We start from the raw sequence: 26696 nt of genomic DNA, 5'->3' as shown, positions 1-26696 counted from the left end.
ATATATGAATATCAATGACTCCAGACAGGCATGTGTGAATGTAGGTATATAGTATATGCGTGATAAAAAGTTTACGGGCAGTGCTTAATTCAGATAGATATATTTGTACATTAAACCAGCCGTATTTAATATACGTGCTATATATGTACATATGTATGTTTTGTGCACGAAATAGATCGGAAATATGGGTACGATCAATTTATATCAATCAATTTATATACGTGCATATGTATGTACAAAATTCGGTAATAGGCAGTTTGTTTGTTTAGGGTGAGGATAATATCTATGGCTGTAATATGTACGTACGTCTAGTAGTTTGGAAAAATATGAAGAAATATGTTTGATTTGTAACTATATATGGATAGAAAAATGTGCGTAAAAGTTTCTCACATAAGATGAACACAAAACCTTTATACCCGAAGCGCGAGCTCCCGGTATTCCGACTTGTTTATAGTAGCATTTGACACTCCAATCGTCGATTCCGGACTCGACGTAGCAAAAATTAAGCTCTCTTGTACTAAGGCGTCTGAGATTCCATTTCCTTTTATGCAATAATGAATAGGTCCCAAAAAAGTTCCACCTTATTGAGTCTAAATAAAAAGTTGCAGTTTGCCCTAAAGAAAAAGCCTGCATCTAATTTTTATACGAATCATAGACCTCTGCTCGAAAACCTTAGTCTGGTTTTGAGCCATCGGTGTCGAAAACTTCAGTATATTCCTGACACCAATTCTTGTGATTCGCCAAACTTTTCTCTGTGCTTCAGCGTAACCTAATACCTTCTACAAAAAAGTTCTTTCGTGATCAGAGAATCAAAAGACATTACAAGAACTGGATTCTGTTCCCCCAATATATCTTCCAATGCTCTTTATTCTAGTGTCCGCTGTTTCCCCATAGACCTGAACGAATTAGTCAGCTGTGCTCGTAGCAGTGCTTTGAATTATGTATATTCCAGGGTTGAAAATTGAGTAATGCGTGGATGCCGTGTTCATGTAACAGTGAAAATTGAAAACTTTAACCAATCACATTACAAATGCATGAGAGAATACGATAATTTTTCTGACTCTACCGGACTAAGGTTTACTGAAGCAGATCACAATTGAACCTCGAAATATCGATATAATTTTAGGGCATTATCGGAAAAATTTTCCTTTTACTTCTTGTTATACCCTAGCCAGATAAAACGGCATACTCAACAGTACCATTTTGGTTTTATTGGGATTTACGGAGACTCTGCTTGAGGCACCTGCCTTTAAAATCATATTTCTAATTCTCCACTCCGTTTCGAGATTACAACAGCTAGTACAACCAGGCCCAGCATATACTTAAGTGAGATGGTTTGCTTTCAAAATTAACTACGATATAGAGTATATACTTGTAAGCCCCGCTCGGACACCACGTTCCCGTGGTGGGGGAGCTTGCAGTAATTTACTACTAAACTAAGTGTGTCCTACACATGAAGCTAAAAGCAGCGGATTGTAATTCTCCGAGTGATAATAATGAGTCACAAAGTTCGAATCCACCCGCGATCATGTTACGGCCGAGGCACGGATTTGGCAGACCTTAACACATTCATCTTTTCCCACGAAGAAATGTGTGTAGGACATTCTCTCCGCTTGAGCGCGCCTAGTGTCTACGGTGCGGTCAGCCAGAAACACCGGTATGCGGAAGCAGATCCATGCAGCTTGGACAGTGTGAACCTAGGAAGGCTCCCAACCGACGGCACGGTACTGCGCAAGAAGGCAAAGCTTGTTGGAAATGAGGACATTAACGTTGCTACGCCACCAAGGAACAATATACGGAGGAACCTGATGAAAAAAACGAAACTTTCGGTGGAAGGTGAAGTAAGATCCACACTGGACGTAGCAGATTCAAAAGCTAGCGTCGGTTTTCACACTAGACTACACTTATGTCTACAAGCATTAAGATTAGCCAAATTAATCTGCAGCATCCTAAAGCCTCCTCCTACATACTGGCTTGAGTGTCCGGATATCTGAGCGGTTAGAGCACAAGGCTATCGTACGGAAGGTCGCGCTTCAAATCTCACTGGTGGCAGTGGAATTTGTATCGTGATTTGACTTCGGATACCAGCCGACTCAACTATGAATGAGTACCTGAGTCAAATCGGGGTAATAATCTCGGGCGAGCGCAATGCTGACGACATTACCTCCTATAGAATTCCGTAATCCTGTAGTGTGCCGTTACGGTCTTCAATGAAGTGCTCTAATACACTTCAAGCCCCTGATCCAATTTAATTGTTGCGCCAACGATTATTATTATTATCTACTGACAGCAAGACTGGCGAAGTTGCCGGACTGTCTTTATATGTTTCTGGCACAACCACACAACCATGGGTTTGTTTTAATAAAATCGGTGGTATTGGGTCAGTAAAGGGGGCTAGAATCTTTTTCCATGAAAGATCCTCGAGACCGAGACCCTCCATTCTGGTATCAAAATTGTTAGAGGCAACCATGCTGAAATAATTATATTTCCACAGCCCAATTACGGGCAACTTACAACACTAGGTCAATGACAAGAAAAGAAATATCATAGATGCAGCCGCTTACTTACCTTATGATTCTTCGTGACCTCCGCCGAAGCAAGAACTAAGGGGTCTGGTAGTGCATGCAGAATCAAGTGGTCTCTTCATCGGTTGCGATTCGAAATCTCAACATATTTGTTGGGGTAGTAGCAAATGCAATCCTAGAGAAGATTGATTGATTGATTGATTTTATCACATCACCTGGTCTTGTGACCGCGAACGTAGGGCGCCCCCCTACGTTCGCCAAGAAAAAGGGAAGTAATTGTGCAGTTAAAAGTTATTAGAGTTGATTAGAGACTGGCGGGTGCTAGATGAAGTCTCACTGTCTAATCACCGTTACTTAGAATTTAGTCTATTGCAGGCGAACAGAATGTAATACAAAGACGGAATCCTAGGGAAATAGATTGGACAAAGTTCAATAAACCTTTTGGCAATAAAGTGCAGCTCTCTGGGCGACTAAGGACTTCTTTGGCGATGGAAGACCGTTTAGAAACTCTTACTCGGACACTTTTAGAGTGCTTTGAAAACGATTGTCCCATTACTCGAGGCCAACGCGGTAAAATGATTTCCTGATTGAACCGAGAACTGCAAAGACTCAGCCAGACGATTTCTGAATCGTGCTTGTAAGTGCAATAAGAGTGAAGAGTGAAGGTTAAACTTCCGGAACTCACAGCGTGAATTAAGAAGCCCGTAAAACGTACGAAGGGAGGATCCTTCAGAGCATAATGCTAGTGCCTCAAGCACGAACTTTCAATAAATCCAAATAAAACTCCAATGATATTATTTGCAAGGAGAAAACTGAATTGTCTTTGCTTTCCAGAGATGAGGGGTACAACCCTACAACTCTTCGAAGAAGTCAAATATCTGGCAGTTATTCTAGACAAGAAGTTTCCTTGGAACAAACATGTAATGGTGAAGATGAAACGAGCTCTCACTGCTTGTGAGCTGTGTGCGTGTGCTATCATTAGGCCGATGTTCGCTTCTATATCCACAGTGTGGTAGGTTAAGATATATCATTTATATTAGGAATTGCTAAACAGCAAACTGTTTGTGAATATCTTACATTAAATTATTTAAATGAGTCAACAATCTCATCATTGCCAAAAAACGAAACTCGTCGAAATTATACTCGCAGAAAAACAGTTCAAATTATTTATTAAAAATAGACTGTCGAGGTAACTTAAAGTACGATCCACTGAACAACTGAAAACCATATAATTTGCTGCTAATCGTATTAATATGTACAAAGCAAAGAAGAGAAAACCCAAACTATGTAACTTGGAGTAAGTAACTACCTGGATTCATATCCACAAAAACTGACACCTTAAATAATGAAGTGTTACATTAAATCTTAAGAAGCAAAAGGAATGAACCATAAAAAAGATGTTGAAAGAGCACATATTCCTCCGCGTTTTCTCTAAATAAAGTTAAAGCCAACAACCTAGAAATTTTTCACAGCATTCCCTACTGCAACGTTTCTAAAGTAAAGGAAATAGTAGTAGTAATTAGCAAAGAATAACGAAAAAAAAATCTTTATTCAATAAAACAAAAAACATTATCCAAATTTATGCTTAAAATCAGTCCAATTAGTTCAATACTAAACAATCATCATCGGATATTGGGCTATCACTTTGTTCATCGCTTAGGCTCAAGTGCATGTCAAGTGAACGTTCAAACTCATCAACTCCACCTACACTTTTTTCGAAGAAGTAACTCACGTTTTTACTTTCTGTACTTCGTCTATTGACAGAAACACCCTCTCTAATTAGAAATCGGTCAATCAAGTTCTCCACACCATCACTCTTGCGACTGCTAATATTCAGATCGTCCCGGCTAACACTTAATTTCAAAGGTGAATCATGCGTGTCAGCAAGCATCAACCGTTTAGGATTCCGGAATGGAGATTCTGTCGGGAAATTCCGCTTCTTCTTCGACAACAAATCCAAGTCATCTTTGCTTTGATTTAAATAATTTACGTTATCGTATTTCAGCCGTTTGCCGTCGTATTTCCTGAGATCGGATGGTTTTGATATTATATTTTTGATGATGTCAGAATAATTGAAATCATCAGTATCATCTTCTAAGTCTAACAAGCTTAATGGGCCGCTTCTTTTCGGTGTGGATGAATTTGGTCCAAAGTCTGAGCACAATATCATAGATTTGACCGGGGTCGATTTGTGTACAAGAAATCGATCTATTTTCGGCAAATCGTGTTTTTTCTTCTTTTTAGATTTCTTCAAATCTCTTTCAATTTCTTCAGTAGCTTTCAAGAAATCACTCATATTATTTAAAGAGTCATTCCCTGGTGCTGGTGCTACAGTTTTCTTTGTTCTAGGTTTAGAATCAGCTTTCTTTTTAGATGCCTTTGGCTTCTTCTGTTTAGACAAAAAATCTTGCACAATTGTTGGATAAGCCCTTTCAGTCGCATCCACAGGCTCAATAGTACTAAAAAGTGATTCAATTCCTTTTGGATTTTCATTTAAATAGGATTTAAGCTGATCATCCGGTATCAATCCATGGAAATGTCTATCGTCATCCTTCCATACTATTTCATAACTTTGTATACCTGAAAGCATGAACATAAGATATCATCGTGATCGACAATCCAGTACAAAACGTAACATTTTTAGTACCTACTAACCTTTGGGGGCTCGTTTCTTTTTTATGAAATTCGGATAGATGGTGCCTCTCACCAACTCCGCTTGAAAATTCTCTCCATGATTGAATACTAACCACCGAGTCAATAATGGTAAAAACTTTTGGAAACAATAAATTTCCGTCCACTGTAATGAGGTTCCAATCACCTTCACAAATCGTACTAAATTCGGTTGCCGCCAACGCAAGTCCAGCTTTGGAAGCGTTTCAGGATGAGTTAGGAACTCATTTATAATTTCTTCGGAGGGGAAATTGTCATGCAGTAATGCCTTCTTTCGCATGTTTAGCTCTGATTTAATAGCTAAGCGTTCTTCTCTGAAATAACAATTCATAAAAAAATGCTTTAAATATGATTTACATCTGTTACTACTTCCATTCAGATGAGTTACAGCTTTTCGATGTTCGACATAAACTGCACCCATTCCGGGCATGTGATAAAGCTTTTCCATGATGGCCACAATTCGCACAAATATTCTTGTCATCTACCTTCATTTCAAGTTCCGTATATTTGTGATCATTCACGCGCCAGGATTTTATTCTGTGTATGTTTAATTGAAAATTGACACATAACTTGCTAATTGTTTATGTATTACCTTTCAAGTATCTCACAATTCTTATATTTAGCAAATAACTTTACAACAGCATCTCTGCCAATGCCCTCCACACCTGGTGAATAGTCACAACCACAAAGCAATGCCATTGCTACAATTTTATTCTGTCCGAAATCTGCAAGAGAAAACCTTTACTTCACCCTAATTAACCAAATCTATCAGAAAACTTCTATCATTTAATTTTTTTATAATATATTATCCTGAAGGACGTCACCGATAACGAGAAGACGTTGCCTTCAGATTCCTCCGAGATTTTATGTACATGCTCCCGAAAACGTTTTTGAAGTCGATGACAAGCAGGTGGAGCAGTGATCTCCATCGCGCACATTGCTCTACAATAATACACTGGGTGGTGATGTGACACAGGAGAATCCACAGCGGAAGCTAACTTTTTTTAAGATCAAAGCAGCCGAAATTATTTAAATAAATAAACTTAAAATGGGGACACTGATAGGTCTAATAACTGATCTACAACGGAAGGGAAAAGCAGCTTCCTACATAATATTATTTGTTATGGCCCCATGGTCACGTGGTAAAAATATATCCTCGTGAATAATATACTCCGAAAAGGGTACACCAAATGCATTTATCTTTTACGGCTAATTAATGCAATAAACAATCCTTCATAAAGAAACATCTCCCATCCATTCATCCGTGCAATAATTGTAGTTATTCTTCTGGGCTACTTGTAAAAAATAAATAATGCTAAAATAAACCTCCAACGCAGGAAATATGACAGATTGAACGGATCCTACTGTAGAAAGCACGCAATTGCAATATAAAGAATACCAACGGATAATGAAACTTTCAATCAAGCACCATGATTTCCATATGTAAATGACATCCACTATCTAATCCAGCCCATTCATGTCTCCAACGTGATGCAGTGTCTTCTCGGTTCGTATTTTCCTTGTGAAACTGTTTCATTTTGGTTGCATTTTTTCTTTCGAGAATTGTCTCCATTTCGGAAAGTTTTCAGTAAACTTCTCTCTTGTTTATGTAGATAACTAACATAACGGGAAAGTGAGGTGTCAGCCCCCACATTGAGGAGGGCGACAATTTGCTGGCTGGCCATACAATGGAGATGGGGGAGAGATCGGCTGCCCCAGCATCAATTGGTGCAGAACAGTAGAGGAAGAGCGTAGGATTATGTCGGGAAATCCTGGCAGGAGCTGAAGCGCATTTCAACGGACCCTATAGACATAGAGTTGGCTTATTTAAGTCTACCCTGCTCATATCATATTTGCGCTGACCAACGAACTTTAAATATACCTCAGGAAACAATTGATTCAAACGGAATCATTTCTCATCTACATCAGAAATCTCACCGAATATGTTCAAATCTTATGACGCATTGGCCTAAAAGCTCTTTAATAAAGTCCTTCAATTAGACGGTAATTTGAAAACCTCGCGACTTCATCCAGACCAGGAGTTTTGCGAGCCAAATGGCGCAACGGATCAAAACCTGCCGACTCCGCTCCTGAACGAGACAAAGACTGAAGAAGGAAAAGAATCCACGCTATTTTTGGACATTTTTTGAGCTTCTCTTTGGCTGATCAGGATAGTCAGTACAGAAGACTCAATGAATTATCCCTAACAATGAATTACAAAGCAATCCAATGTTAAGTTGCGGCCACAATGCCGAATTTAGTGCTGTTGATGCGTCAAGGGACATCAAGTTCTGTACCACTGTCGGCGGAAACAACACTACTTAGGTGTATAAATTGATGCCTCGTCTTTTAATGCCCTGTGAATTGGGATTTAAGTATACAGTAAAAGTATTCCCTGCTTGCCGTAAAAAGCGACCAAAAGGCATATAAATTTCTGTGCTAACAATCTGCAAATTTCGAAACTACCTGACTACTGAAACGTCACAACACACCGAGTAGAGACTGACCTAGTTATGGGGTCCTTTGGCTATGTCAACATAGAATTAAGTACCATAGAATTAAATGTCATAAAGTTCAATAAAATATGAAAAATTATATTATTTATAATTGTTCAAACGTTATGACTCAGTGTAATCTAGATGAAATGGGTCAGACAGTCATAAGGGTTTGCACGGTTTTCTAGTATTAATTTCATTTCATTACGTTGCATTTTACTTCTTTGCAAATTGTCACTCATATCGTTAAATAAATTAGGTCAATTAATTACATTTTACTTTTTTGCAATTTACTCTCGCAAAAAATAATTCACACGATTTAGAGCTACCTAAATCAAGTTTGTATATAAACCAATATTGTTTAGGTTAAGATTCAGTGTAGAATAAACGGTTTAAAAAATAACAAGTTAGTTTACCCTTTCTACGCTCATACAGGATTCTATTTTCTACCACAATTGAAGATAGTATTCTCATTATTAAACGAATCTCTTTGACTGGAGCGGTTAAACAGACAAGTTTATTTTACAAAATATTTTATGATTAGTTTCTGGAATGCGCGGACACTACTTTACTCAAGTATTTCATTGAAAACACGATACAGGTGCGGGTAATGACAGCGTTAAGAGTTTTTGGGATTTCTTCAAGGTTCATGAGACCATGATTGACTCTGTCATGACTAAATTTATTGAACGCCCTGTCTGTACATATGAATTTTTTCACCAAATATGCCATTTGGGATATCAAATGAAAGGGCTCGATTAGTACTTTTCGAAAATGATCTTGTTTCTGATAGTGAGTGAAACATAGAGGTGTGAGAGCTGAAAATGTGTGCCCCAAAAAGAGAAGATCTCGTTCTCAACCTATCCAACCAAAAAAACTGAAAAATATCGCAGTGGTGCACCTCTACGAAATCTAATCTAATCTAGGCCTTAAAATACATCCGGTTCCGATATCTGCACAAATAAAGTTAATAATTGTATATTTCTATATTTTAGAAATTTACCCGGTAACCCCCCTTAAGTTCATCATAGTAGTACAAAATGGCTTTGATGCGAGGGATAACATAAGGCAATATTTGGTCAAGTTTGAAGAAAATCCAACTATTATTAACAAAGTTATAGGGTTAAACTTTGCATTTTTTGTGAATTACATGCATTCTACGTGTATGACGTTATCACCGTATATCAATTCGTCAATACCACAACAAAGTGAACTTACACGAATGGCGGTCGCAAAGAAATATTTTGAGTTTTTTAGTCATTTGTATATCAATATCAATCACTCCAAGCAGACATATATGTGTATGTAGGTATATATCCGTGCTAATGAACTTTGCGGGTAATGGCCAATTCAAATAAATATATTTGTACACGGAGTAAATCGGAAATATAGGCATATGAATATGTACAGTATTCGGTGAAGGTAATTTCTCTAAAATGAATATGTTGGATTTGTTGCGATATACGGATAGAAAAATGTAGAAGTTTCTCTCATAAGATGAACATAAAACCGGTATTCCGGCTTGTTTCTACTAATTTAATACTCTTTCCAAGCAAGACCAATGCTTTCTCAAGTAATTTAATACCATTCTTCCTCTTTTTATGATCCTAGAAATACATTTGTTTAATGAAGCAAATTGTAGTCAACAAAGGAAACCCCTTCTTTTTATTTTTACGGAAAAGACTGACTACCGAATCCATTCCAAAAAAAATTACTAATTTGAGGATAGATTGGTAATGTTTGCAAGCCGGTAGCCATGGAGAAAACACAAATACAAAACAAAAAAAATTGGTAAAAACTTTGTGGGATTTATATGAAGAATTATAAAAAGTGAAAACCATTCTGAGCAAGTCGCTCCTCTATTTGCATCTTCTGGTAAAGTAAAATTTCGGTGTCGATCGGTCCTTCGAAAACTTTGATTCCTCACGAATCCTAAAAATTAACAAACAGCGGATTCGCGTGCACCTATCGAAATATTTTGACCCGAGCTAGCTAAACCTGAAATTCAATGATATAAAAACAAGTCGAAAAACCGGAAGCTGGACGCTTCAGGTCTGGCATTTTTGTGCATTTTTTTATAAAAATATTTTTCCCATTAGTACCTAGTACGTAATGTATATGCATATCTTATGTCAGAATATCCACTTTTAGAATTACCACTGACCTATTATAACTTTGTTAGTAGTAGTACGATTTCCTCGACATCATAGCCTATATTACTGCATAATAATAAATAATAAATATTATAAATAATAAAAAAAATAGACTTTTCATTTCATACCCCACATGACAATATTTGGTAAAAAAATATACACCCCCCCCCCCCTCTCTCTTGCATGCATGAGGATCTTAAATTCCACGTAACAGACAGACAGACGGACAGACAGATAGGCAGATAAACAGACAGTAAACCGATTCTAATGAGGTTTTGTTTTGCACTACTTTTTCTCCAGCTTTTGTTTCGTTCACAAGCAGGGTCAGTTCGTCGTGATCGGTTTCGCCATTTTGTTTTATCAAAAGCCTGACCTGGATGCAATCGCGAGGCTTTCAAATCCCCATCTAGCCTGTCAAGCCACCGTTATTTCGTTCAGATTATTATTATCTTCAGATCAATCTTGGTGAATTCTTGTTAGCACGAATTACGTGACTATACCATTGAAAAGATTTTACCTGCCTCAGATGAATGATCGAGGTTCCTTTCCTGCCTTCGCATCCTCAAGCCATAATGGTTTGGAGGATGCCCCCTTTAAACACGAGTTTTGCGGAACTAGAGCGGAGGAGGTGAAAAGGAAGTCTTCAAATTAAGAAGATTTATTAAAAATCCATGGTAATATATTATACTAAAACTTCATGCAGTCCATCCCGTCAATTTAAAGGAATAATAAAATAAAAAAATTAAATCACATACATAATAAAACATAATCTAAAAAGATAAGATAAGAAACAAAAAGCATAAAAATGCAAAAAAACTGAATGAAAATAAAATGTAAATACTTAAATAAAAGGTATGGCAAACGAAAAGCGATGATAAAAGTAAGAATATATAAAGTTAAAACCTTCAAAATACGCATTCAAAAATAAAGCAGTAATATAATGTGCATGCAAAATTAAAAGGCCCTCCCCGTCTAGAGCTCTAAGGGTCAGATTTACAGGAACAATTTATATAAGACGTTAGTGCACAAGATTTGAAACAATTTAGACTTGTTCCCGGAAACGCTTTGGTAGATCTGGTGAAATTCCTTTTAGTATTGGAACTGGAGTGTACGTCACCGGAATTTTTAAAGTAAGCCATCTGAAATTAAAACGTAAATCTTCTTCCTTCGCGAAATTATTAACTTAACGCAAGCAATTCTCAGGTGGTGGTGCAGTATGTAATCTGTGGATTCACTTGTGCAATATTCTTTCAGAACTTCAATGACACAAAAAGCAGAATCTCTGATAACATTAAGAGACGTGCGGTATATAAATTTTCACAATTTCATATCTCAAACCGAGAGTAAATGTGGGCACGGTACTTGAATATTTGGTATTCAAAAAATGTACAAATTACACCAATATAAATGTAATTATATCATTGGTTCTAAATTGAAAAGGCGTAATATTCGAATTCATAAACGTGGAGAAACGGTATACTATTCGGTCCGGCTACACGGTCACGGAAAAATCAAGTCGTATGCAGTGTTTTAATGAAGAAAAACCATCACTTCATAAGAGTTGCAGCGACATTTGCCTCGTGAACAATGTTGCGACACACTTCCGTCGATACATTCATGTAATTGGGATTATCGGGAAACCATGGACAACAGCTTTATGAACAAATGACTCGCCTTAACGTTGCCTTTAATTTCTCCTTTCGGCCTAAAATCGTCGAATCATTTGCTGGCTTTGAAAAAACTTAATTAAAACTTGACATCGCGATTTCGCGGTTTTCTTAACCCAATCTCTATAAAACTACACTCTGCAACAGCTAACGATGAATTCCTCTTTCTAAGTTACCAAACGAATTTCCTCAAAATCTACCTTCGTCTTTACTCTCCTAGAGCCAAAAAACGACTCCCCGTCCAGCTCATAAACTGTCCCTCACAGTCACTGACCCCGACCATGAACTTCAATTTCAAAATGTTTTCATGGCAAAATACATTTACAGTCGCCTCATCCAGAAGCAAAACAATAATATGTGACCTGGGCAAGTTTATGTACAAGGTCAATGTTCCTTTTTGTCCGATCATGCAACATTAGAGAATTATCATTATGTACAAATTGAAAATTTTTAAAATATGAATGAGTTTTAGGAAAAGGTACCAGGCGATAAGTTTTGGCAAATAAAATGAAATTATTAATTTTAAAATATTAAATGATTGATGTAAATGAATGTCGGGGTGGGAATAAAGAAATTGGCAGGAGTATGTTGGGAAAGCTAAGGAGTGTTAAAATGGAAGAAAATGAGAAAATATTTTTATTATTAAATGCTTTTGTCTTCTAGGATTGTCTCTGGAAAAGACGAAGTACTGTCGCAAAGCTGCGGACACTACAAGTTCCTGCATGTTTATACTATGTGCTCACCGCGAAACTTCCACGATCTAATAGGGTCAAGAACGCAGTTGTTGGTTTTGAGCCCGTCATCGCTCCAGTTATTGCCTTATAGAATCTGAACCTGCATCTAAAATATGAATGATTTCTATATGTTCGGATGTTTTTTTTCATATTTAATTACTCCAATAATAAATCTAATATTAACTCAAATAAGCCCAAAAACAGTGTACATGCACAAATGGATCAAAATGTCAGAAATTGCGAACGTTACTCTCATAAGCATGAATTCCCTGAACAGAGTGAGTTGAACACTGATGGAGTCCAGAAGAAAGTGGATTCGAAATGCTTGCAGACATTTGTGAATGAGATCAAGAATGTAAAATATATATTAAACTTTTCGAATTAGAAACTATTTAGTTTCCTTGTAATGTATTTCGAAAATCAAGGGGTTAGGTTCATAGTGCTGAAGCACGAATAACGACCTCTTTCTTTAACCTGTTATAAAAAAAAAAAAAGTTATCGACAAGAAGACTAACATATAATACACAGGAGATGAAACTTCCTAGGCAAGTCTTAAATTTCTATAGGACAAAAAAAGATAGCGTCCGTTAGGCAGGACTTTTCAGTCAAGTTCACAGTTGCGTTATGCGCATCTTCTTTGGGATTAGTTCTCACTCGTATGATGGTGTTAGCGCCTGTGGCTGCATTTTATTATAGAGAGTTCCCAGTTTAGTGCTAAAATCAATCGCAGAAAGCAGCGATCCAAGTAATATTGCAATGTCACTTTATCAATTTCCTATTGGTACAAAAGTATGTGCCTGGTTGCTTGGTTACGTGGATTCACAAACACAAAAGTACTATAGAAACACGACACACAATACATTAACATATGTGCAGGACGCACTGCGTTCTTGACTCGGTTTCGAACCGGATGATTCATTTTTTGTCTTGCTTGAGACGAAATTATGAGTTATAAAATCTTGCCCGAACTATCCGTCCGTAAGTATATTATTAGAAAAAATATGTTAGTTCAGATTATAAAAATTTCCTGGAATTTGGAATACGTCTGAACATAGGAGTGCCTATTTTAGTCCTTTTTAAATTGAAGTAGGTCGAAATACAGGAAACTCGTTACTTCAGGCGTAAAGGTTTTTTGTTCATCTTGTGTGAGCAGCTCTCTATGCATGTTTCTCCATTCGTACATAGTTAAGACTGTAAAATATTTCCATCATAGATTACCAAACAAAACAAGCATATATACATACATATTAAAGACATGAATATTGTGCTCAAAATGGATGTAATGCATTCTCACGCATTTGCACTTTACTCTCTGTACGAAAGTATACATACATACGTCCATCTTACTGAACACTACCCGCAAATTTCATTAGAATATACATATACACGTACACATGCCTGCCTCCAGAAATTGATAGTGATATTCAAATGACTGAAAAAATCTAAACAAGAACCGGGAAAGTGTCTCCATGGACCCACCGTTCGTATTTCACTTTATACGTGTGATGATGACGTCATGCACGTCCTGGAATGAAATAAATTTACGTCAAAGATAATACTTTCACTTTCAATAACTTCCCAGAATTATGTCCTATATTATCACCTATGCTGGTCCCAATTTCTATACTTATAGGATGGGTAGGTAGGTAGGTAGGTATCAGTGGCCGCTCCGAGGAGCCCAATTAGCGCTTTGGTGCGCCGTTTTGATGCCACAAACTCCTAAGACCGTGACTGTTGTTATAGGAACAGGGAAGCGGAGTCCAGCTGGCTCGGATCTTCAGAGCCAGCCCGTAGCATTCACGAAGGAAAGCAGCTCTCCGACCCTGTAACTAGAAATCTCACTGAGGTCCCCAAAGAATGGTTTACCCAGTGTCCGCAGCCTGACTCGAGCCAGAGCCGGGCAATCGCAGAGAAAGTGCATGAGGGTTTCCCTTCCTTCTCCGCAGCTTCGGCAATGCGAGTTGTAGGGTAAGCCGAGCCTAGCGGCATGGTCCGCTATGGCCCAGTGCCCCGTGCAGACCGCCGTAATCTTGAATGCATTTGGACGCGTCTGGCACAGGAGCTCTCGTGATCGGGCTATGTTATAAGCGGGCCAAATTCTCCTTGATTTGGCACAGCTTGTAAGCCTTCGCCATCTCAGGCCCGCGGCTGCTAGGTAGTGCGAGTAGACTCGGCCCCCGACAGCCGCCAGCAGAACACCGACTGTGTTCCCCGAGGGACTGCCAAGAGCAGAGCCTTGCCTGGCCAATCCGTCAGCCCGCTCATTCCCTTCTATGTTCCTATGCCCGGGAACCCAGAGGAGAGTGATCTTGAGCGTGCCGCCCAGGTGGTTGAGCGTGTCTCTGCACTGCCCCACCAACCGGGAAGATGTCGTCGTTGAGTACAAGGCCTTGATGGCCGCTTGGCTGTCGGTCAGAATGGCTATGTTACGCTTGGTGCTCGAATCACGCTTCAGCCATCGACAGACTTCCAATATCGCCAGTACTTCCGCCTAGAATACACTGGTGAAACCTGGGAGACCATACGACTTGGATACACCGTGTGTATTCGAGAAAACCCCCGCGCCGACTCCATAGGCCATCTTTGATCCGTCCGTAAAGAATACCGTGTCGTAGTCTTGCAACACGCCGCCGGTCTTCCATTTTGCCCTGGTTGGAAGGTCCACAGCAAAGTTTCTCGTGAAGTTCAGCTTGCGTGTGACATAGTCCGTGGGGGATGCCCAGATTTCTCGAGGTATTTCATCTAGAATGTTGCTGTGGCCGTAGGACTTCGCTGCCCAGCATCCGGACTCACGTAGTCTGACGGCACTGCACGCTGCAACATATTTGATGTGGTCAAGGGGGAGGAGATGCAGGAGTACATTGAAAGCATCTGCCGGGCAAGACTGCAGAGCCCCCGTAGCACCTGCACACGCGGTTCTTTGAATCCTATTAAGCTTCGTTCTATTGTATTTCTTCTTCAAAGCCCGCCACCATACAATAGATCCGTACGTCAGGATCGGACGCACTACAGCGGTGTACATCCAGAGAACCATCCTCGGCCGGAGACCCCATTTCTTGGCAAAGGTTCTCTTACAGGCATAGAAGGCTATACAGGCCTTCTTAACCCTCAGTTCTATGTTCAACCTCCAATTTAGCTTAGGATCCAGGATTACACAATCCAATACCGGTCAAGGCTTCCTTGATGGCGTTGGTACTGACGTTGTTGAAGGCTCCTTCTATATCCAAGAAGGCAGCAAGGGTGTACTGCTTGTACTGCAGCGACCGCTCAACCGTGCCAATTACCTCGTGGAGGGCGGTTTCTGTGGATTTTCCTTTGAGGTAGGCATGCTGGGACTTAGAGAAAGGCGTTCTCTCCATAATCGTCCTTAAGTGAATGTCCAGGACGCGTTCTAGAGTCTTCAGCACGAAAGAGGTCAGACTGATTGGCCGAAAGTCCTTCGCGGACTCATGACCGCGCCTGCCCGCTTTCGGTATGAAAACCACCCGTGCGCGCCTCCAGGACTGCGGTACGTATCCTAAAGTGGTGCAACTCCGGTAAATCTCAACAAGCCACGGCACAACCCTTTCCTGCTGCTTCAGTAGCATGACTGGCATTATGCCATCTGGGCCTGGAAATTTGTATGCGGAGAAGCTGTTTATAGCCCAGCCGATCCTATCCCCGGTAATTACCGATTTGATAGTCTCGCACAGCTGGGGTTGCCGCAAACCCTCCAAGCAAGGTTCTGACTCACAGTCCTCCTCGCTGGAGGGAAAGTGCGTTTGCACCAGCAGCTCCAAGGTTTCACTTCCGACTTTTTAAGGAAGGATGGACTCTTATGTTCCTTGGACAGAATCTTATTGAGCCTCGCAGATTCACTAGTGCTTTCAATGTTCTGACAATAGTCTAGCCAAGACCGCCTCTTGGCGGTCCTGATGGCCGACTTGTACTTCTTTAGGCAGTCCTTGTATGGCTGCCAGTATTTTTGCCTGTAGCAGATGTTGAAGATTTCTCTGGTCAACTTCCTGAGACTAGAGAGATCTTCGTTCCACCATGGTGGCAGGGTCTTTTTGCTGTACTTAGCAGGGCACGAGACTTTGAAGGCGGTATCAAAAGCCTTCTCCAGAGCCCCGACCTTTGACTCCAGTTCGTCTGTCGTGCCAATCCTACCAATTTGCGCACCGGAGAGTTTGTTCTTAATTACCTGACCAAACTTTCTCCAGTCGATCCTCCTGGGGTCTCTAAAGGGCTTGGAGACCTCTGCGGCGAGATCTAGACTGAAGACTTATAGGATGAACTTTAGAAGGGTTTTTCGGTAAATTTCCAAAATATGGTAATGCACTATTATTAACTTTATTTGTGAACATATCGAAACAGGGTGTATTTTGAGGCCTATATTTTGATTGGATGCATCACTATGATTTTTTTCCGATTTTTTGGTTGGATACGACACTTGCTTCATTTTTTGGGGCACACATTTTTAGATCAGTTTCGGAAAGTAGTAATCGGTTCATTGTAATTTATTTAATACTCCACATGGCAATATTCTGTGAAAAAAGTACACCCCCTTTCGCATGTATGGGGAGCCTCCTTTTAAACTCAACACAAATTGGCGCCACTTGCTGCGTGTAAAGGAGTGTACAGACTGCATGTTCTCAGAAAATTTCGTGGCAAACCTTAACAAATCGGGAAACCGGAAGCTGCACACTTCAGGTATAAAAGGTTTTGTGTATTTCTTTCATAAAGACATTTGAGTGTGAATTTGTCCCATTAGTATGTAACACGTAATATATGCATATATTATGTGAGAATATACACTTTCGGGTGATATTGACATTTAAAATCTTGAATTTCGATAGAAATGACAACTTTGACCTATTATAACTTTGTTATTAATAGTGCGATTTCCAGGATAGGATCATCCACCAGTAGGATCAAACTCTATATTATAGCCTATATTACTGCAAAATTTCGTGTTGCTAGGATGAATTTAAGGGGGGTTTTGCGGCCAATTAATGAAAATTAAAGTAATATACTATTGTTAACTTTATTTGAAGGAATATCGGTATGGAAGGTATTTGGGAGCCTAGCCACCATTTAGTGGCAGCCTCTTGATTTTGTTCAGATTTTTCGGTTTAGCAGTTTCTGAGCCCCTCGAACTTCCCGCCTTTCCAACAAATGTCAAAACTAAGCTTTGGAAAGAACTAACCGATATCTTTCATTTGATACCCCACATGACTATATTTGGTGAAAAAGAAATTAAACCCTCCTTTTACATGTATGGGGACCTCCCCTTAAATTCAACGTAAAAGAATGTATGCGTGAGGGTTTCAACCTTTCCACCAAATTTGGTGTCAATCTCTGCTACTGTGTCCGAGAAAAATGCGTGTGACGGACAGACAGAAGGACAAACAGGCAGACAGACAGACATTAAACCGATTTTAATAAGGTTTTGTTTTACACAAAACCTTAAAAAGGATTGAAGAATTGGCCAAAATTAATTATTTGCTTTAAAATGTGGTCAGTGCAATAGCGAAATAGTTAATATGTGTGTCAAGTTTGAGGAAAATCGATCTAATATTTTTTAAAATTTTTACATGGTGTTTAAAAAATTCGTTTAAAGTTTACGAGCACTAGTCACAACTTTACAAGAGGTGAATATTTCGGATACTTTTTGCAATGTTCATGCTGAATTCTATATATGTACATTCTTTAGCACATATTCTTCTTTTTCTTCAGCCGTTTTCCCGTTCACAAGCGGGGTCGAATCGTCATGATGGGTTTCGCCATTTGACTATATCGAATGCCTGATCTGGGTGCAATATTGAGGCTTTTAAATCCCCATCCAGCGTATCAAGCCACCGTTGTTTTGGCCTGCCTTTTGGTCGTTTGCCATCTACTTCGATGTTCAAACCAATCTTGGCAAGTGAATTCTCGTTAGCACGAATAACATGACCATACCATCGAAGACGCCTCTGTCGCAACTGCTCCACGATCGGTGCAACCCCATAACAATACCCTCATTTCGGATGTGATCAAAACGTGTCACGCCACTAGTCAAACGTAACATATTCGTCTCCATTACCGCAAGACGTCGTTCATTGTCTTTTATAGTTGGCCAACACTCAGAACCATAGAAAGCGACAGGACGGACGACATTGCGGTAAATTTTAGATTTAAGATGTCCGCTGATACGTCGATCACAAAGAACACCAGTTGTGGAACGCCACTTCATCCAGGTTACGTTAATGCGTGAAGCAATTTCATAACGCAGTTCTCTGTTGGCTAATAGCGTTGACCCCAGGTATTTAAATCGCTCAGTTCTGCGGCTGACAGTGATTGTGCCTGTTTCATGGGGATCGGTCGTCAAAAATACAGTTTTACTCAAATTCAATCTGAGACCGTGTTGCATGAAGCGATCATTCCATTTTTGGACAAGTTGCTCGAGATCATTTTTGCTATCAGATGCTAGGAAAACATCATCTGCATAAAGCAGTGTGTAGGGCGCAGGACGTTGGATATCCCGTGTGACGGTGTCCATAACAAGAACAAAGAGGAGTGGTGAGAGGGCGCTTCCTTGATGAACACCAACAGAGACACGAAGCAGTTTTGATACACCCGCCATACTTCGAACTTTACTTCTCCGATCGTGGTAGAACAATTGAAACCAGCGCACGAGTTCTTCTGGTACTAAGTGTTGTCGTAAAGCATACCAGATGAGTTCGTGTGGCACACGGTCAAACTCTTTCTCTAGATCCAGAAATGCAATATAAAGAGGGCAATGCTTCTCACGGTGTTTCTCTATGTATTGCATCAGTAGTTCCGCAGTATTTGACAAATCCGGCTTGATTTACGGTTATTTCAATAATTTTGCGAATATGGTTGCCAAGAATACGTTCAAAAATATTCATGGTATGGAAAAGTAATCGGATCGGACGGTAATTTGAACATTCTGCTGGACTACCTTTCTTTTTCCATATTAAACAGTGGTACTTTCTTGCCAGTCAGATGGTGTTCTTCCTTCCTAAATAACCCGATTAAAGAATTCACTGAGCCACAGTGTTGGGTCCCAGCTCTTCGCTTTCCAGAGCTCAGATGCAATGTAGTCAGGTCCTGTGGCTTTTCCCGATTTCATTCGTTTTATTGCTTCCTCGACTTCAGTTGCACTAACAGGTGAAACTGCTCCAAATGTCGGCAAAGATTGTGGAAGTGGAGAATGAGCAAATTCGAAATATACTCGCCATCTATCCGTTGCGGCTCGACGGATGTCAAGCAAAGTACCGTTCTTGTCATTCACCCAACAGAGGTGTTCTATATCCTGTGTACGTTCATTACGGCTTTTAGCAAGTCGGTACAGATCTGTCTCGCCATCCCGAGTGTTAAATTTATCGTAAAGATTTTTGTAATAGTTCGCTCGGGTGACAGTGACCACTTTCTTTGCTTCCCGGTTGGCATTCTTATAAATTTGCCAATTAGCCGGCGTTTTATCGTCGAGAAATTTGTGGTGGAGGCGTTTCTTTTCACGGACCTTCATTTCAATATCATCATCCCAAAGCCAAGTATCCCGTTTCATGTACCACTTACCCGGCTTGGTGACCCCGACGGTTACAGAGGCCGCTTTGTGGATCGTATCTTTCATTTGGTTCCATGATTCTTCCACATTTGTAATAGTCGGCAGTCGTATGAGTGAGATCGTTTCTTCTTTCTTCCCACCAAATCGCCACCATTTAATGCGCCGCTGGCCAGTGCGTTCTTCACGCTGTTTTATCGGTGGCTTAATTCGTAGGACAGCAATCAACAGCCGATGTTGAGGTGCGATGGTCTCATAGGGAACGACTTTGCAATCAGTGACAGTGGTAAAGTGTTGGCGTCTTATGAGAATATAGTCGATTTGCGTCCCACTATAAAATGTAGGAAAATGAGACAATCATTTGATGAACCATGTATTCATAAATACAGGTCATGGGTGTCCGCAAAATCCCCACCCTCATTGCGCGCTCCGAACCCCTTCCCCCATGTCACCTGTTACCGTCTGTCTTTTCACCCACATGACCATTAAGACCGCCGGTATATTATTCGCATACATACCAACACAAGATGCTTATACAAAGTATATAATACGTAAAACAGATGTTTGCGTGCCTCAAAGCCCCTTACACTCCAAAAGGTATAATAGAATTGAAGCGGCTTGAATGCTGTGGACTCAGGACGAATTTACATATACACTGAGTTATTACTCTATCGAAATATGTAAAAAGTAAAAAATCGAGAAATCGAAAAAAATATTCTACAACAGTAGGCTAACCCCTTAAATCATAATCATTCATTACTCACCCATAGCTTTTTGAATTTTTTTCATATCATAAATATCTACTGCACCTCCTGCCGCAGCCGAATTTCCTTGCGTAGAGACAGAAAAGTTACGGAAGACCCTAATAGCGCCATAAGCGAAGCAATCGGAATCCTGGCTTATAATTCCGTAAACTAACTGAAAATAACCCAGTGAACATTTTTTTATTGCACATTAAGGCTACTCGTTACCCCATTCATATTAAGATGTGCACAGTAAGCCTCTGCTTCACCTGGTGCCTGAACGCACTGCAGCCCCATAGTTTGTAGTAGACTTTCACATTCTTTCAGAACGCTATTGAACCGCGACCGACCTTTTTTACTCTTAGCACCTGGGTTGGGAGGCTGCGAACTACAAGTTACCAATGAGACAAAAGGTAAATAAATTAAAACACTTTCCATACTTTTGGCTGGATTCATCACGAGGTTTGTTTCCTCGAAATTGAATTGCATTCCGCTTGGTGATAGTGTCCTGCTTCAGATCTGGAGCTCTTCCTTCCAAGACAAAGACTGGAGTGACCCCGGCAAGTAGGAGATAGCAAGTACGAAAAAACAGATTCCTAGATACACGCGATGATTATATAAATGAATTATAAGAGTGTACAGTATGTCTTACTTCAAATATTGTTTTGGATGGACGAAGTAGTCAACTACGTTCAAACTCTCGCACACCCAGCCGGCGAGATCGATAGCCACTACCTTTCCCTCCAATTCATACAGAGGTTTTCTTTCACAATAGGGCGTGATGATTGTCCACAAATCCTTTATTCCCATTACTGTTCCTCACTTTTATAGCGACCTTTACCCATTTGATGGTGAATTATTTTGTACGAACTGAACGTCAACATTTCAAGTATTTGGCGGTTAACTAACTCCTCTTAACATATATTCCGCCATCTGTTGTGGCGACTTAGTGAATATTGACACCAATACTGCGCGAATGACAACTCGGCCGAAGGCGTCCGAATTGCGGTTTGAAGTTTCACTAGCTTTGCTTTTTCGCGGACTGCATCGTACCGCTTCAGGAAACGAAATGGCTCGTCAGTATAGCAAAAGAGAATGGATAATGCACCATTTCTACCAGGAGCAGGACAAAGAACTGTTTCAGCGTATTTGATGCTGTCTCTGACAAAAGTTGTAAATATTACAGTTCATAAAGTAAGTAATTTGGGTCAGGAATAATAAATAAGTACAGGGAGCAACCGCACCAGTCGCGGAAGCAGGATGAAGCCTTACACACATCGATGCTCATCCTGCCGAGACAAAGAGGGAAATCTGATTTCCGACAGAATGGGCATATTAGAACGATGGGTTGAGTACTTTGATGAGTTACTGAACAACCAGAACATCGGCGAGGTGGATTTCCTGCCAACTGAAGACGACGGACAAATACTGCCACCACCAGGTTTAGGACAAACAGTCCGTGCAATTCATCGGCTAAAAAATCATAAGTCGCCAGGAGCCAATGGAATTACAGCCGAATTGGTTAAATATGGAGGCGACCAGTTACACCAAGTGGTTCATCAACTTGTGCTCAAGGTATGGGACAGCGAATCAATGCCTGACGATTGGCAACGAGGCATTATCTGTCTCATACATAAAAAGGGAGATATCACACAGTGCAGCAATTATAGAGGTATCACGTTGCTGAGGACCATCTATCAGATATTCTCCAATATCTTGCTAGGCCGGATAGCCCCATACGCCCAGAACATCATTGGCCCATACCAAAGAGGCTTCACTCCAGGCAAATCAGCAACAATTCAGATTTTCTATCTGCGGCAAGCGATGGAAAAACTGTTGGAATATGTAGAACAGCTGCACCATCTATTCATCGACTTTAAAGCCGCCTATAATCGCATAGCCAGGGCAAAACTGTACAAGGCCATGAGAGAATTCGGTATCCGGACGAAACTAATAAGACTGACTAGGCTGACCCTGACCAATGTGCGAGGCCAGATAAAAGCAGCAGGATCACGCTCAAGACCATTCAACATCAACAACGGTCTACGACAGGGGGATGCCCTATCATGCGTCCTCTTTATCCTGGCCCTCGAGAAAGTGAACCGTGATGCTGATGTAAATGCAAGATATACGATCCTCTTTAAATCCACCGAACTACTGGCCTATGCTGACGATATCGACATCATGGGAAGAACCACACGAGACGTACAAACTGCCTTCATCCAGATCGAGCAGGCGGCGCGAGATCTTGGGATGCACATCAATGAAGGCAAGACAAAATATATGGTGGCAACGTCAGCACCGAAGACGAATCAACCAACAACATCAAACCGCACTGGTCAAAAACGAAGAAGAATAAGGATAGGAGAATACAACTTTGAGACCGTTGATAATTTCTCCTATCTAGGATCGAAAATCACAACCGATAACAGCTACGATGATGAAATTTGCGCACGGTTGTTGGCACCCAATAGAGCCTATTTCAGCTTACAAAAACTGTTCCGCTCGAAACGTCTCACCTTAGGGTCAAAGCTCTCACTGTACAAGACTATGATCTTGCCAATCCTCATGTATTCCTAGGAAACTTGGGTTCTTAGCAAGGAAAATTGCGAACTCTTAGCCACGTTCGAGAGAAGAATCCTCCGAAGAATTTTCGGCCCCCTACATGAGGATGGACGATTCCGTAGCCTACACAATGACGAAATATATGAGCGATACCATGACCGTCCGGTTGTAGATAAAATCCGACTCAATAGGTTACGGTGGGCGGTCACTTAATCCGTATGAATGAGGATGATCCAGCCCGGAAAGTCTATAAGGGCAATATCTAGAAGAAGAAAAAGAAGACGAGGCAGACCCTGCCTAAGATAAAGCGATGGCGTAGGTCAGGACGCCAGACAGCTTTTAGGGATATCGAATTAGTAGACCTCGGCGCAAAACCGGGATGTCTGGAGTTCCTTATTAAGGCAGGCCTAGACCGGATACCGGTTGTTGCGCCGTTGATGATGATGATGAATAATACATTCCATACCGCTCCAAATACCAAACCGACTCCCTACGGTCACGTTCGTGCCCCAAAGAAAACAAAAATGTTTCAGAGAGCAATTCTCTATAACAAGTACGCATTTTAAATGCTGCCAACGGCATCGGTAAGTTGAGCCTGGGCTTTTGACAAAGCTTCACCATCACTGGCTTGTATTATAATAGGCAGTTGAGTAAAGCGGGAAACACAATTAAGATGGGTGCATAGTGCGCACGAGACAAGCTCTAATCCGCAAGCAGTTTCAATGTGCAATAAAGATTTCAGGTCGGCAAAGTTCGTTCTGATGACAGATTGCGCCATTTGCAATTTGGCGGCACTTTTCCTATTCGGCTGTTATTTTTAAATGTAATTACAGTGCAACTCGCTTTTAATGGACTTCAAGGGACCGACAAATTAAGTTCATTACAGCCGAGTGTCCATTATATGAAGTTCTATTTCTTAGTTGAACAAAGTATATGTAACTTTAGATCCAAAAAGAAGAAAACGTACAAACATGACACTACTAGACTAACCCAAGGCGGAGATTTTGAAGAAAATTATATTCGTGTTGCCAAGAACACTTTTAACACAATTTTCAGCACAGAAGTTCCAAACATTCTACTCTAATACTTGGAACAGGCCAACCGTCAATGTGAAGACCTCACTCACTAGATGTGAGCCACAGTCCAAACTCCGGCACCAAAAGGCAAAAAAAAACATCAAATTATTATTACATTTATTAGGAATAATCACATTACCTACATAATTGTTAGGAAAATAAAGTTTTAAAGTTTTCGAAAAGTATCTTGAATAGATTTGAAAAAAATGTTATTTTCGGTCGAACTGAATGCTTATTTAAAATTTGAATTTCCAGATCGTTTTCAATTTCATTTATCTCCGATAAAATATGTTCACTATTTTGGGTATGCTACAAAAAAATTCATTAATTTTTCCAAACAACCACTTCTTCAAGGGTTCGAGGTTTATCTGGTTCGGTTTGCAACATTTGTTCTTGATTTCCTTCTTACAAAACAAATTCTGAGATTTTCTGATCAGCAAATTCTTCTGTAGTAAGAACATTGTTGTCAACGACGATATACTCGAAGAATTCTGCACACATGGCGAAATCGTCTGAATTATCAGAATTCCTTGAATCCGATGGACTAATTGTTATTAAACTGGCGTGACCGAAACAATTTCGAAAATTAGTAGTTGAAACGATATGCCATGCTAAGCTTAAAACATTTACCGCATTTAATGAAGTAATGGTGACTTTTTTGGTGCTATCTTGCATATCTAATATTCTAAGTAATAATGTTTTTCTATAATGGACTTTGAAGCTATGAATGACTCCCTGATCGATGGGTCGCAATACAGATGTTGTATTTCGAGGAAAAAAGGCCAACTTTATGTTAGAAAGCGTAATATCGGTATGCGGTGGGCAATTATCGATCAGTAATAACATTTTGCGCTTTTGTTTGAGTAGCTCTAGATTCCATCCCTTCAGATACTTTTCAAACATAGAAGTTTATTAAATCGTAATCGTAATCGTTAAAAATATTTTCTGGATTGTAATCTTTCTATAGATTTCGCCAAATCGTCTCCTTTCAATTTTGTACGACATTATTGTCAACCGATGCGCTTTTGTCCACAAATTCGACCACGTACGATATTGTGTCCTCGTTTAAATCTACCCAGCCACTACTGCAAGTAAATTCATCACCTATAGCCTTCCGTATTCATCTGCTTTTAACATAAGCATAGCACTACTAACAGTTGTTGTATTGGCTCTCTTTTGTTGAAACTACATTAAAAGCAAGCTATTCATTTGGTTAGAGCACAAGGCTATCGTACGGAAAATCGCTGTTCGAATTTCACTGGTAGCAGTGAGATTTGTATTGTAATTTTACGTCGGACTCAACTGCGCATGAGTACCTGAGTCAAATCAGGGTAATAATCTCGGGCGAGCGCAATGTTGACCACATTCTCTCCTATACCCCATTATAACCTTGTAGTGTACCGTTTCGGTCTTGAATGAAGTCCGCTAACACACTTCATGGCCATTATAATCCACTTGCAAATGTAAGGATGTCCTCAATATTTTCTTGTCAATTCATGAATTTAACTCACTTTCGATTTTTTTCGCGACTGTTGATTTTGGTAAATTTTTCTCTCTACAAATGTTCGCCTGATTTTGCCTATTTTCTATAGCCGAAATTATTTTCAGTTTCTCTTCGATTGTTAAAGTCTTCTTTCTTATCATTTTTCACTTTTCACAAAACAGTCTGGTTCACACTTGAAAGTTAACGTAAAAACCGAACGTTCAAAATACCAGGCAAGAAATAAGATTATGGAGACGTCATTTCAAATAAAAGAAATTTCAGATGCGCTTAAAAATATGTTTGAAACTAATTCATTATAACAGAGTTCATCTTAAGTGGAGATTTTTGGACAATTTCAAAGAGATTTTTTCGGGACCAAAGAAAAGTGCCAATTAAATCCGGAAATCCATCTTAAGCGAGTTCATTACAAGCAAGTTGCAGTGTAATTTGAATAAATTCGTTTGAGAACTGCCGAAGGCACTACTTGCGCTAACTGTTAATGACACTTGCATTAGTCCCGCCACTTCGATTTATAAAAATTGAATTTAAGCCGGAGGTATATGCACCCTTAGTAGCATTTAATTGTTTGAATTTCATAACAAAACACAAACTCACTGCTGGGACGAAGGAGGACACGCGACCGGTGACCAGAAGGGACATCTTTATGGCCGTCATTTTATCTACCGAGCACTGTTTAACACAAGCGATCTGCAAACCTCCATCAAAGTCCATTGCACTGACTGCAGGAAAGTCCTCCCAGTCACCACCCAGTCTCCTGGAAGGAGTCTAAAGCAGACATCGAGGACCGAGATGATGGATTCCTTCCAATATATTCTTGGTCCAACAGAATACACCAGCCAGAGCCAGATAAGTTTTATGTTTCGAATAATAAATACTGTTTCCATTCGTAAATAAAAAAGACAAAACAATAATAAAAATATTAGTTTTAATTAACTAGCGCGTACTATCTGAAGTATATTGGTCAAAATCAGCTACAGGGCAACGATTAAACTTGAACTAGTTCATCAGAAAAATG

At 40.0% G+C, this 26696-nt stretch overlaps 1 protein-coding gene across 1 annotated transcript; it reads right to left on the bottom strand.

Moving 5' to 3' along the window:
- Nucleotides 1–4044: 4044 nt before the first annotated feature.
- Nucleotides 4045–21392, bottom strand: LOC119648851 (flap endonuclease GEN). The gene is made up of 8 exons (XM_038050728.1): nucleotides 21189–21392; nucleotides 20977–21132; nucleotides 20765–20924; nucleotides 20558–20711; nucleotides 5788–5920; nucleotides 5565–5732; nucleotides 5181–5509; nucleotides 4045–5105 (listed from the first exon to the last, which is right to left on the bottom strand). The coding sequence occupies exons 1-8, from the start codon at nucleotides 21344–21346 to the stop codon at nucleotides 4126–4128; spliced, it is 2238 nt and encodes a 745-aa protein (XP_037906656.1). The 5' UTR covers nucleotides 21347–21392; the 3' UTR covers nucleotides 4045–4125.
- Nucleotides 21393–26696: the final 5304 nt, after the last annotated feature.

Source organism: Hermetia illucens, chromosome 2, assembly GCF_905115235.1.
Source record: "Hermetia illucens chromosome 2, iHerIll2.2.curated.20191125, whole genome shotgun sequence".
In the NCBI taxonomy this organism is placed as follows: domain Eukaryota; kingdom Metazoa; phylum Arthropoda; class Insecta; order Diptera; family Stratiomyidae; genus Hermetia; species Hermetia illucens.
Note: the sequence above shows the minus strand (reverse complement) of the source record. Positions and strands in the feature narration are given on the sequence as shown.

Coding starts and splice junctions, on each gene's coding strand:
- LOC119648851 (XM_038050728.1), bottom strand. CDS start 21,346: ATGGGAATAAAGGATTTGTGGACAATCATCACGCCCTATTGTGAAAGA. Junction 20,925..20,976: donor CGTGATGAATCCAGCCAAAA/GTATGGAAAGTG, acceptor GGTAACTTGTAG/TTCGCAGCCTCCCAACCCAG. Junction 5,921..20,557: donor AAAAATTCAAAAAGCTATGG/GTGAGTAATGAA, acceptor TTTCTCTTGCAG/ATTTCGGACAGAATAAAATT.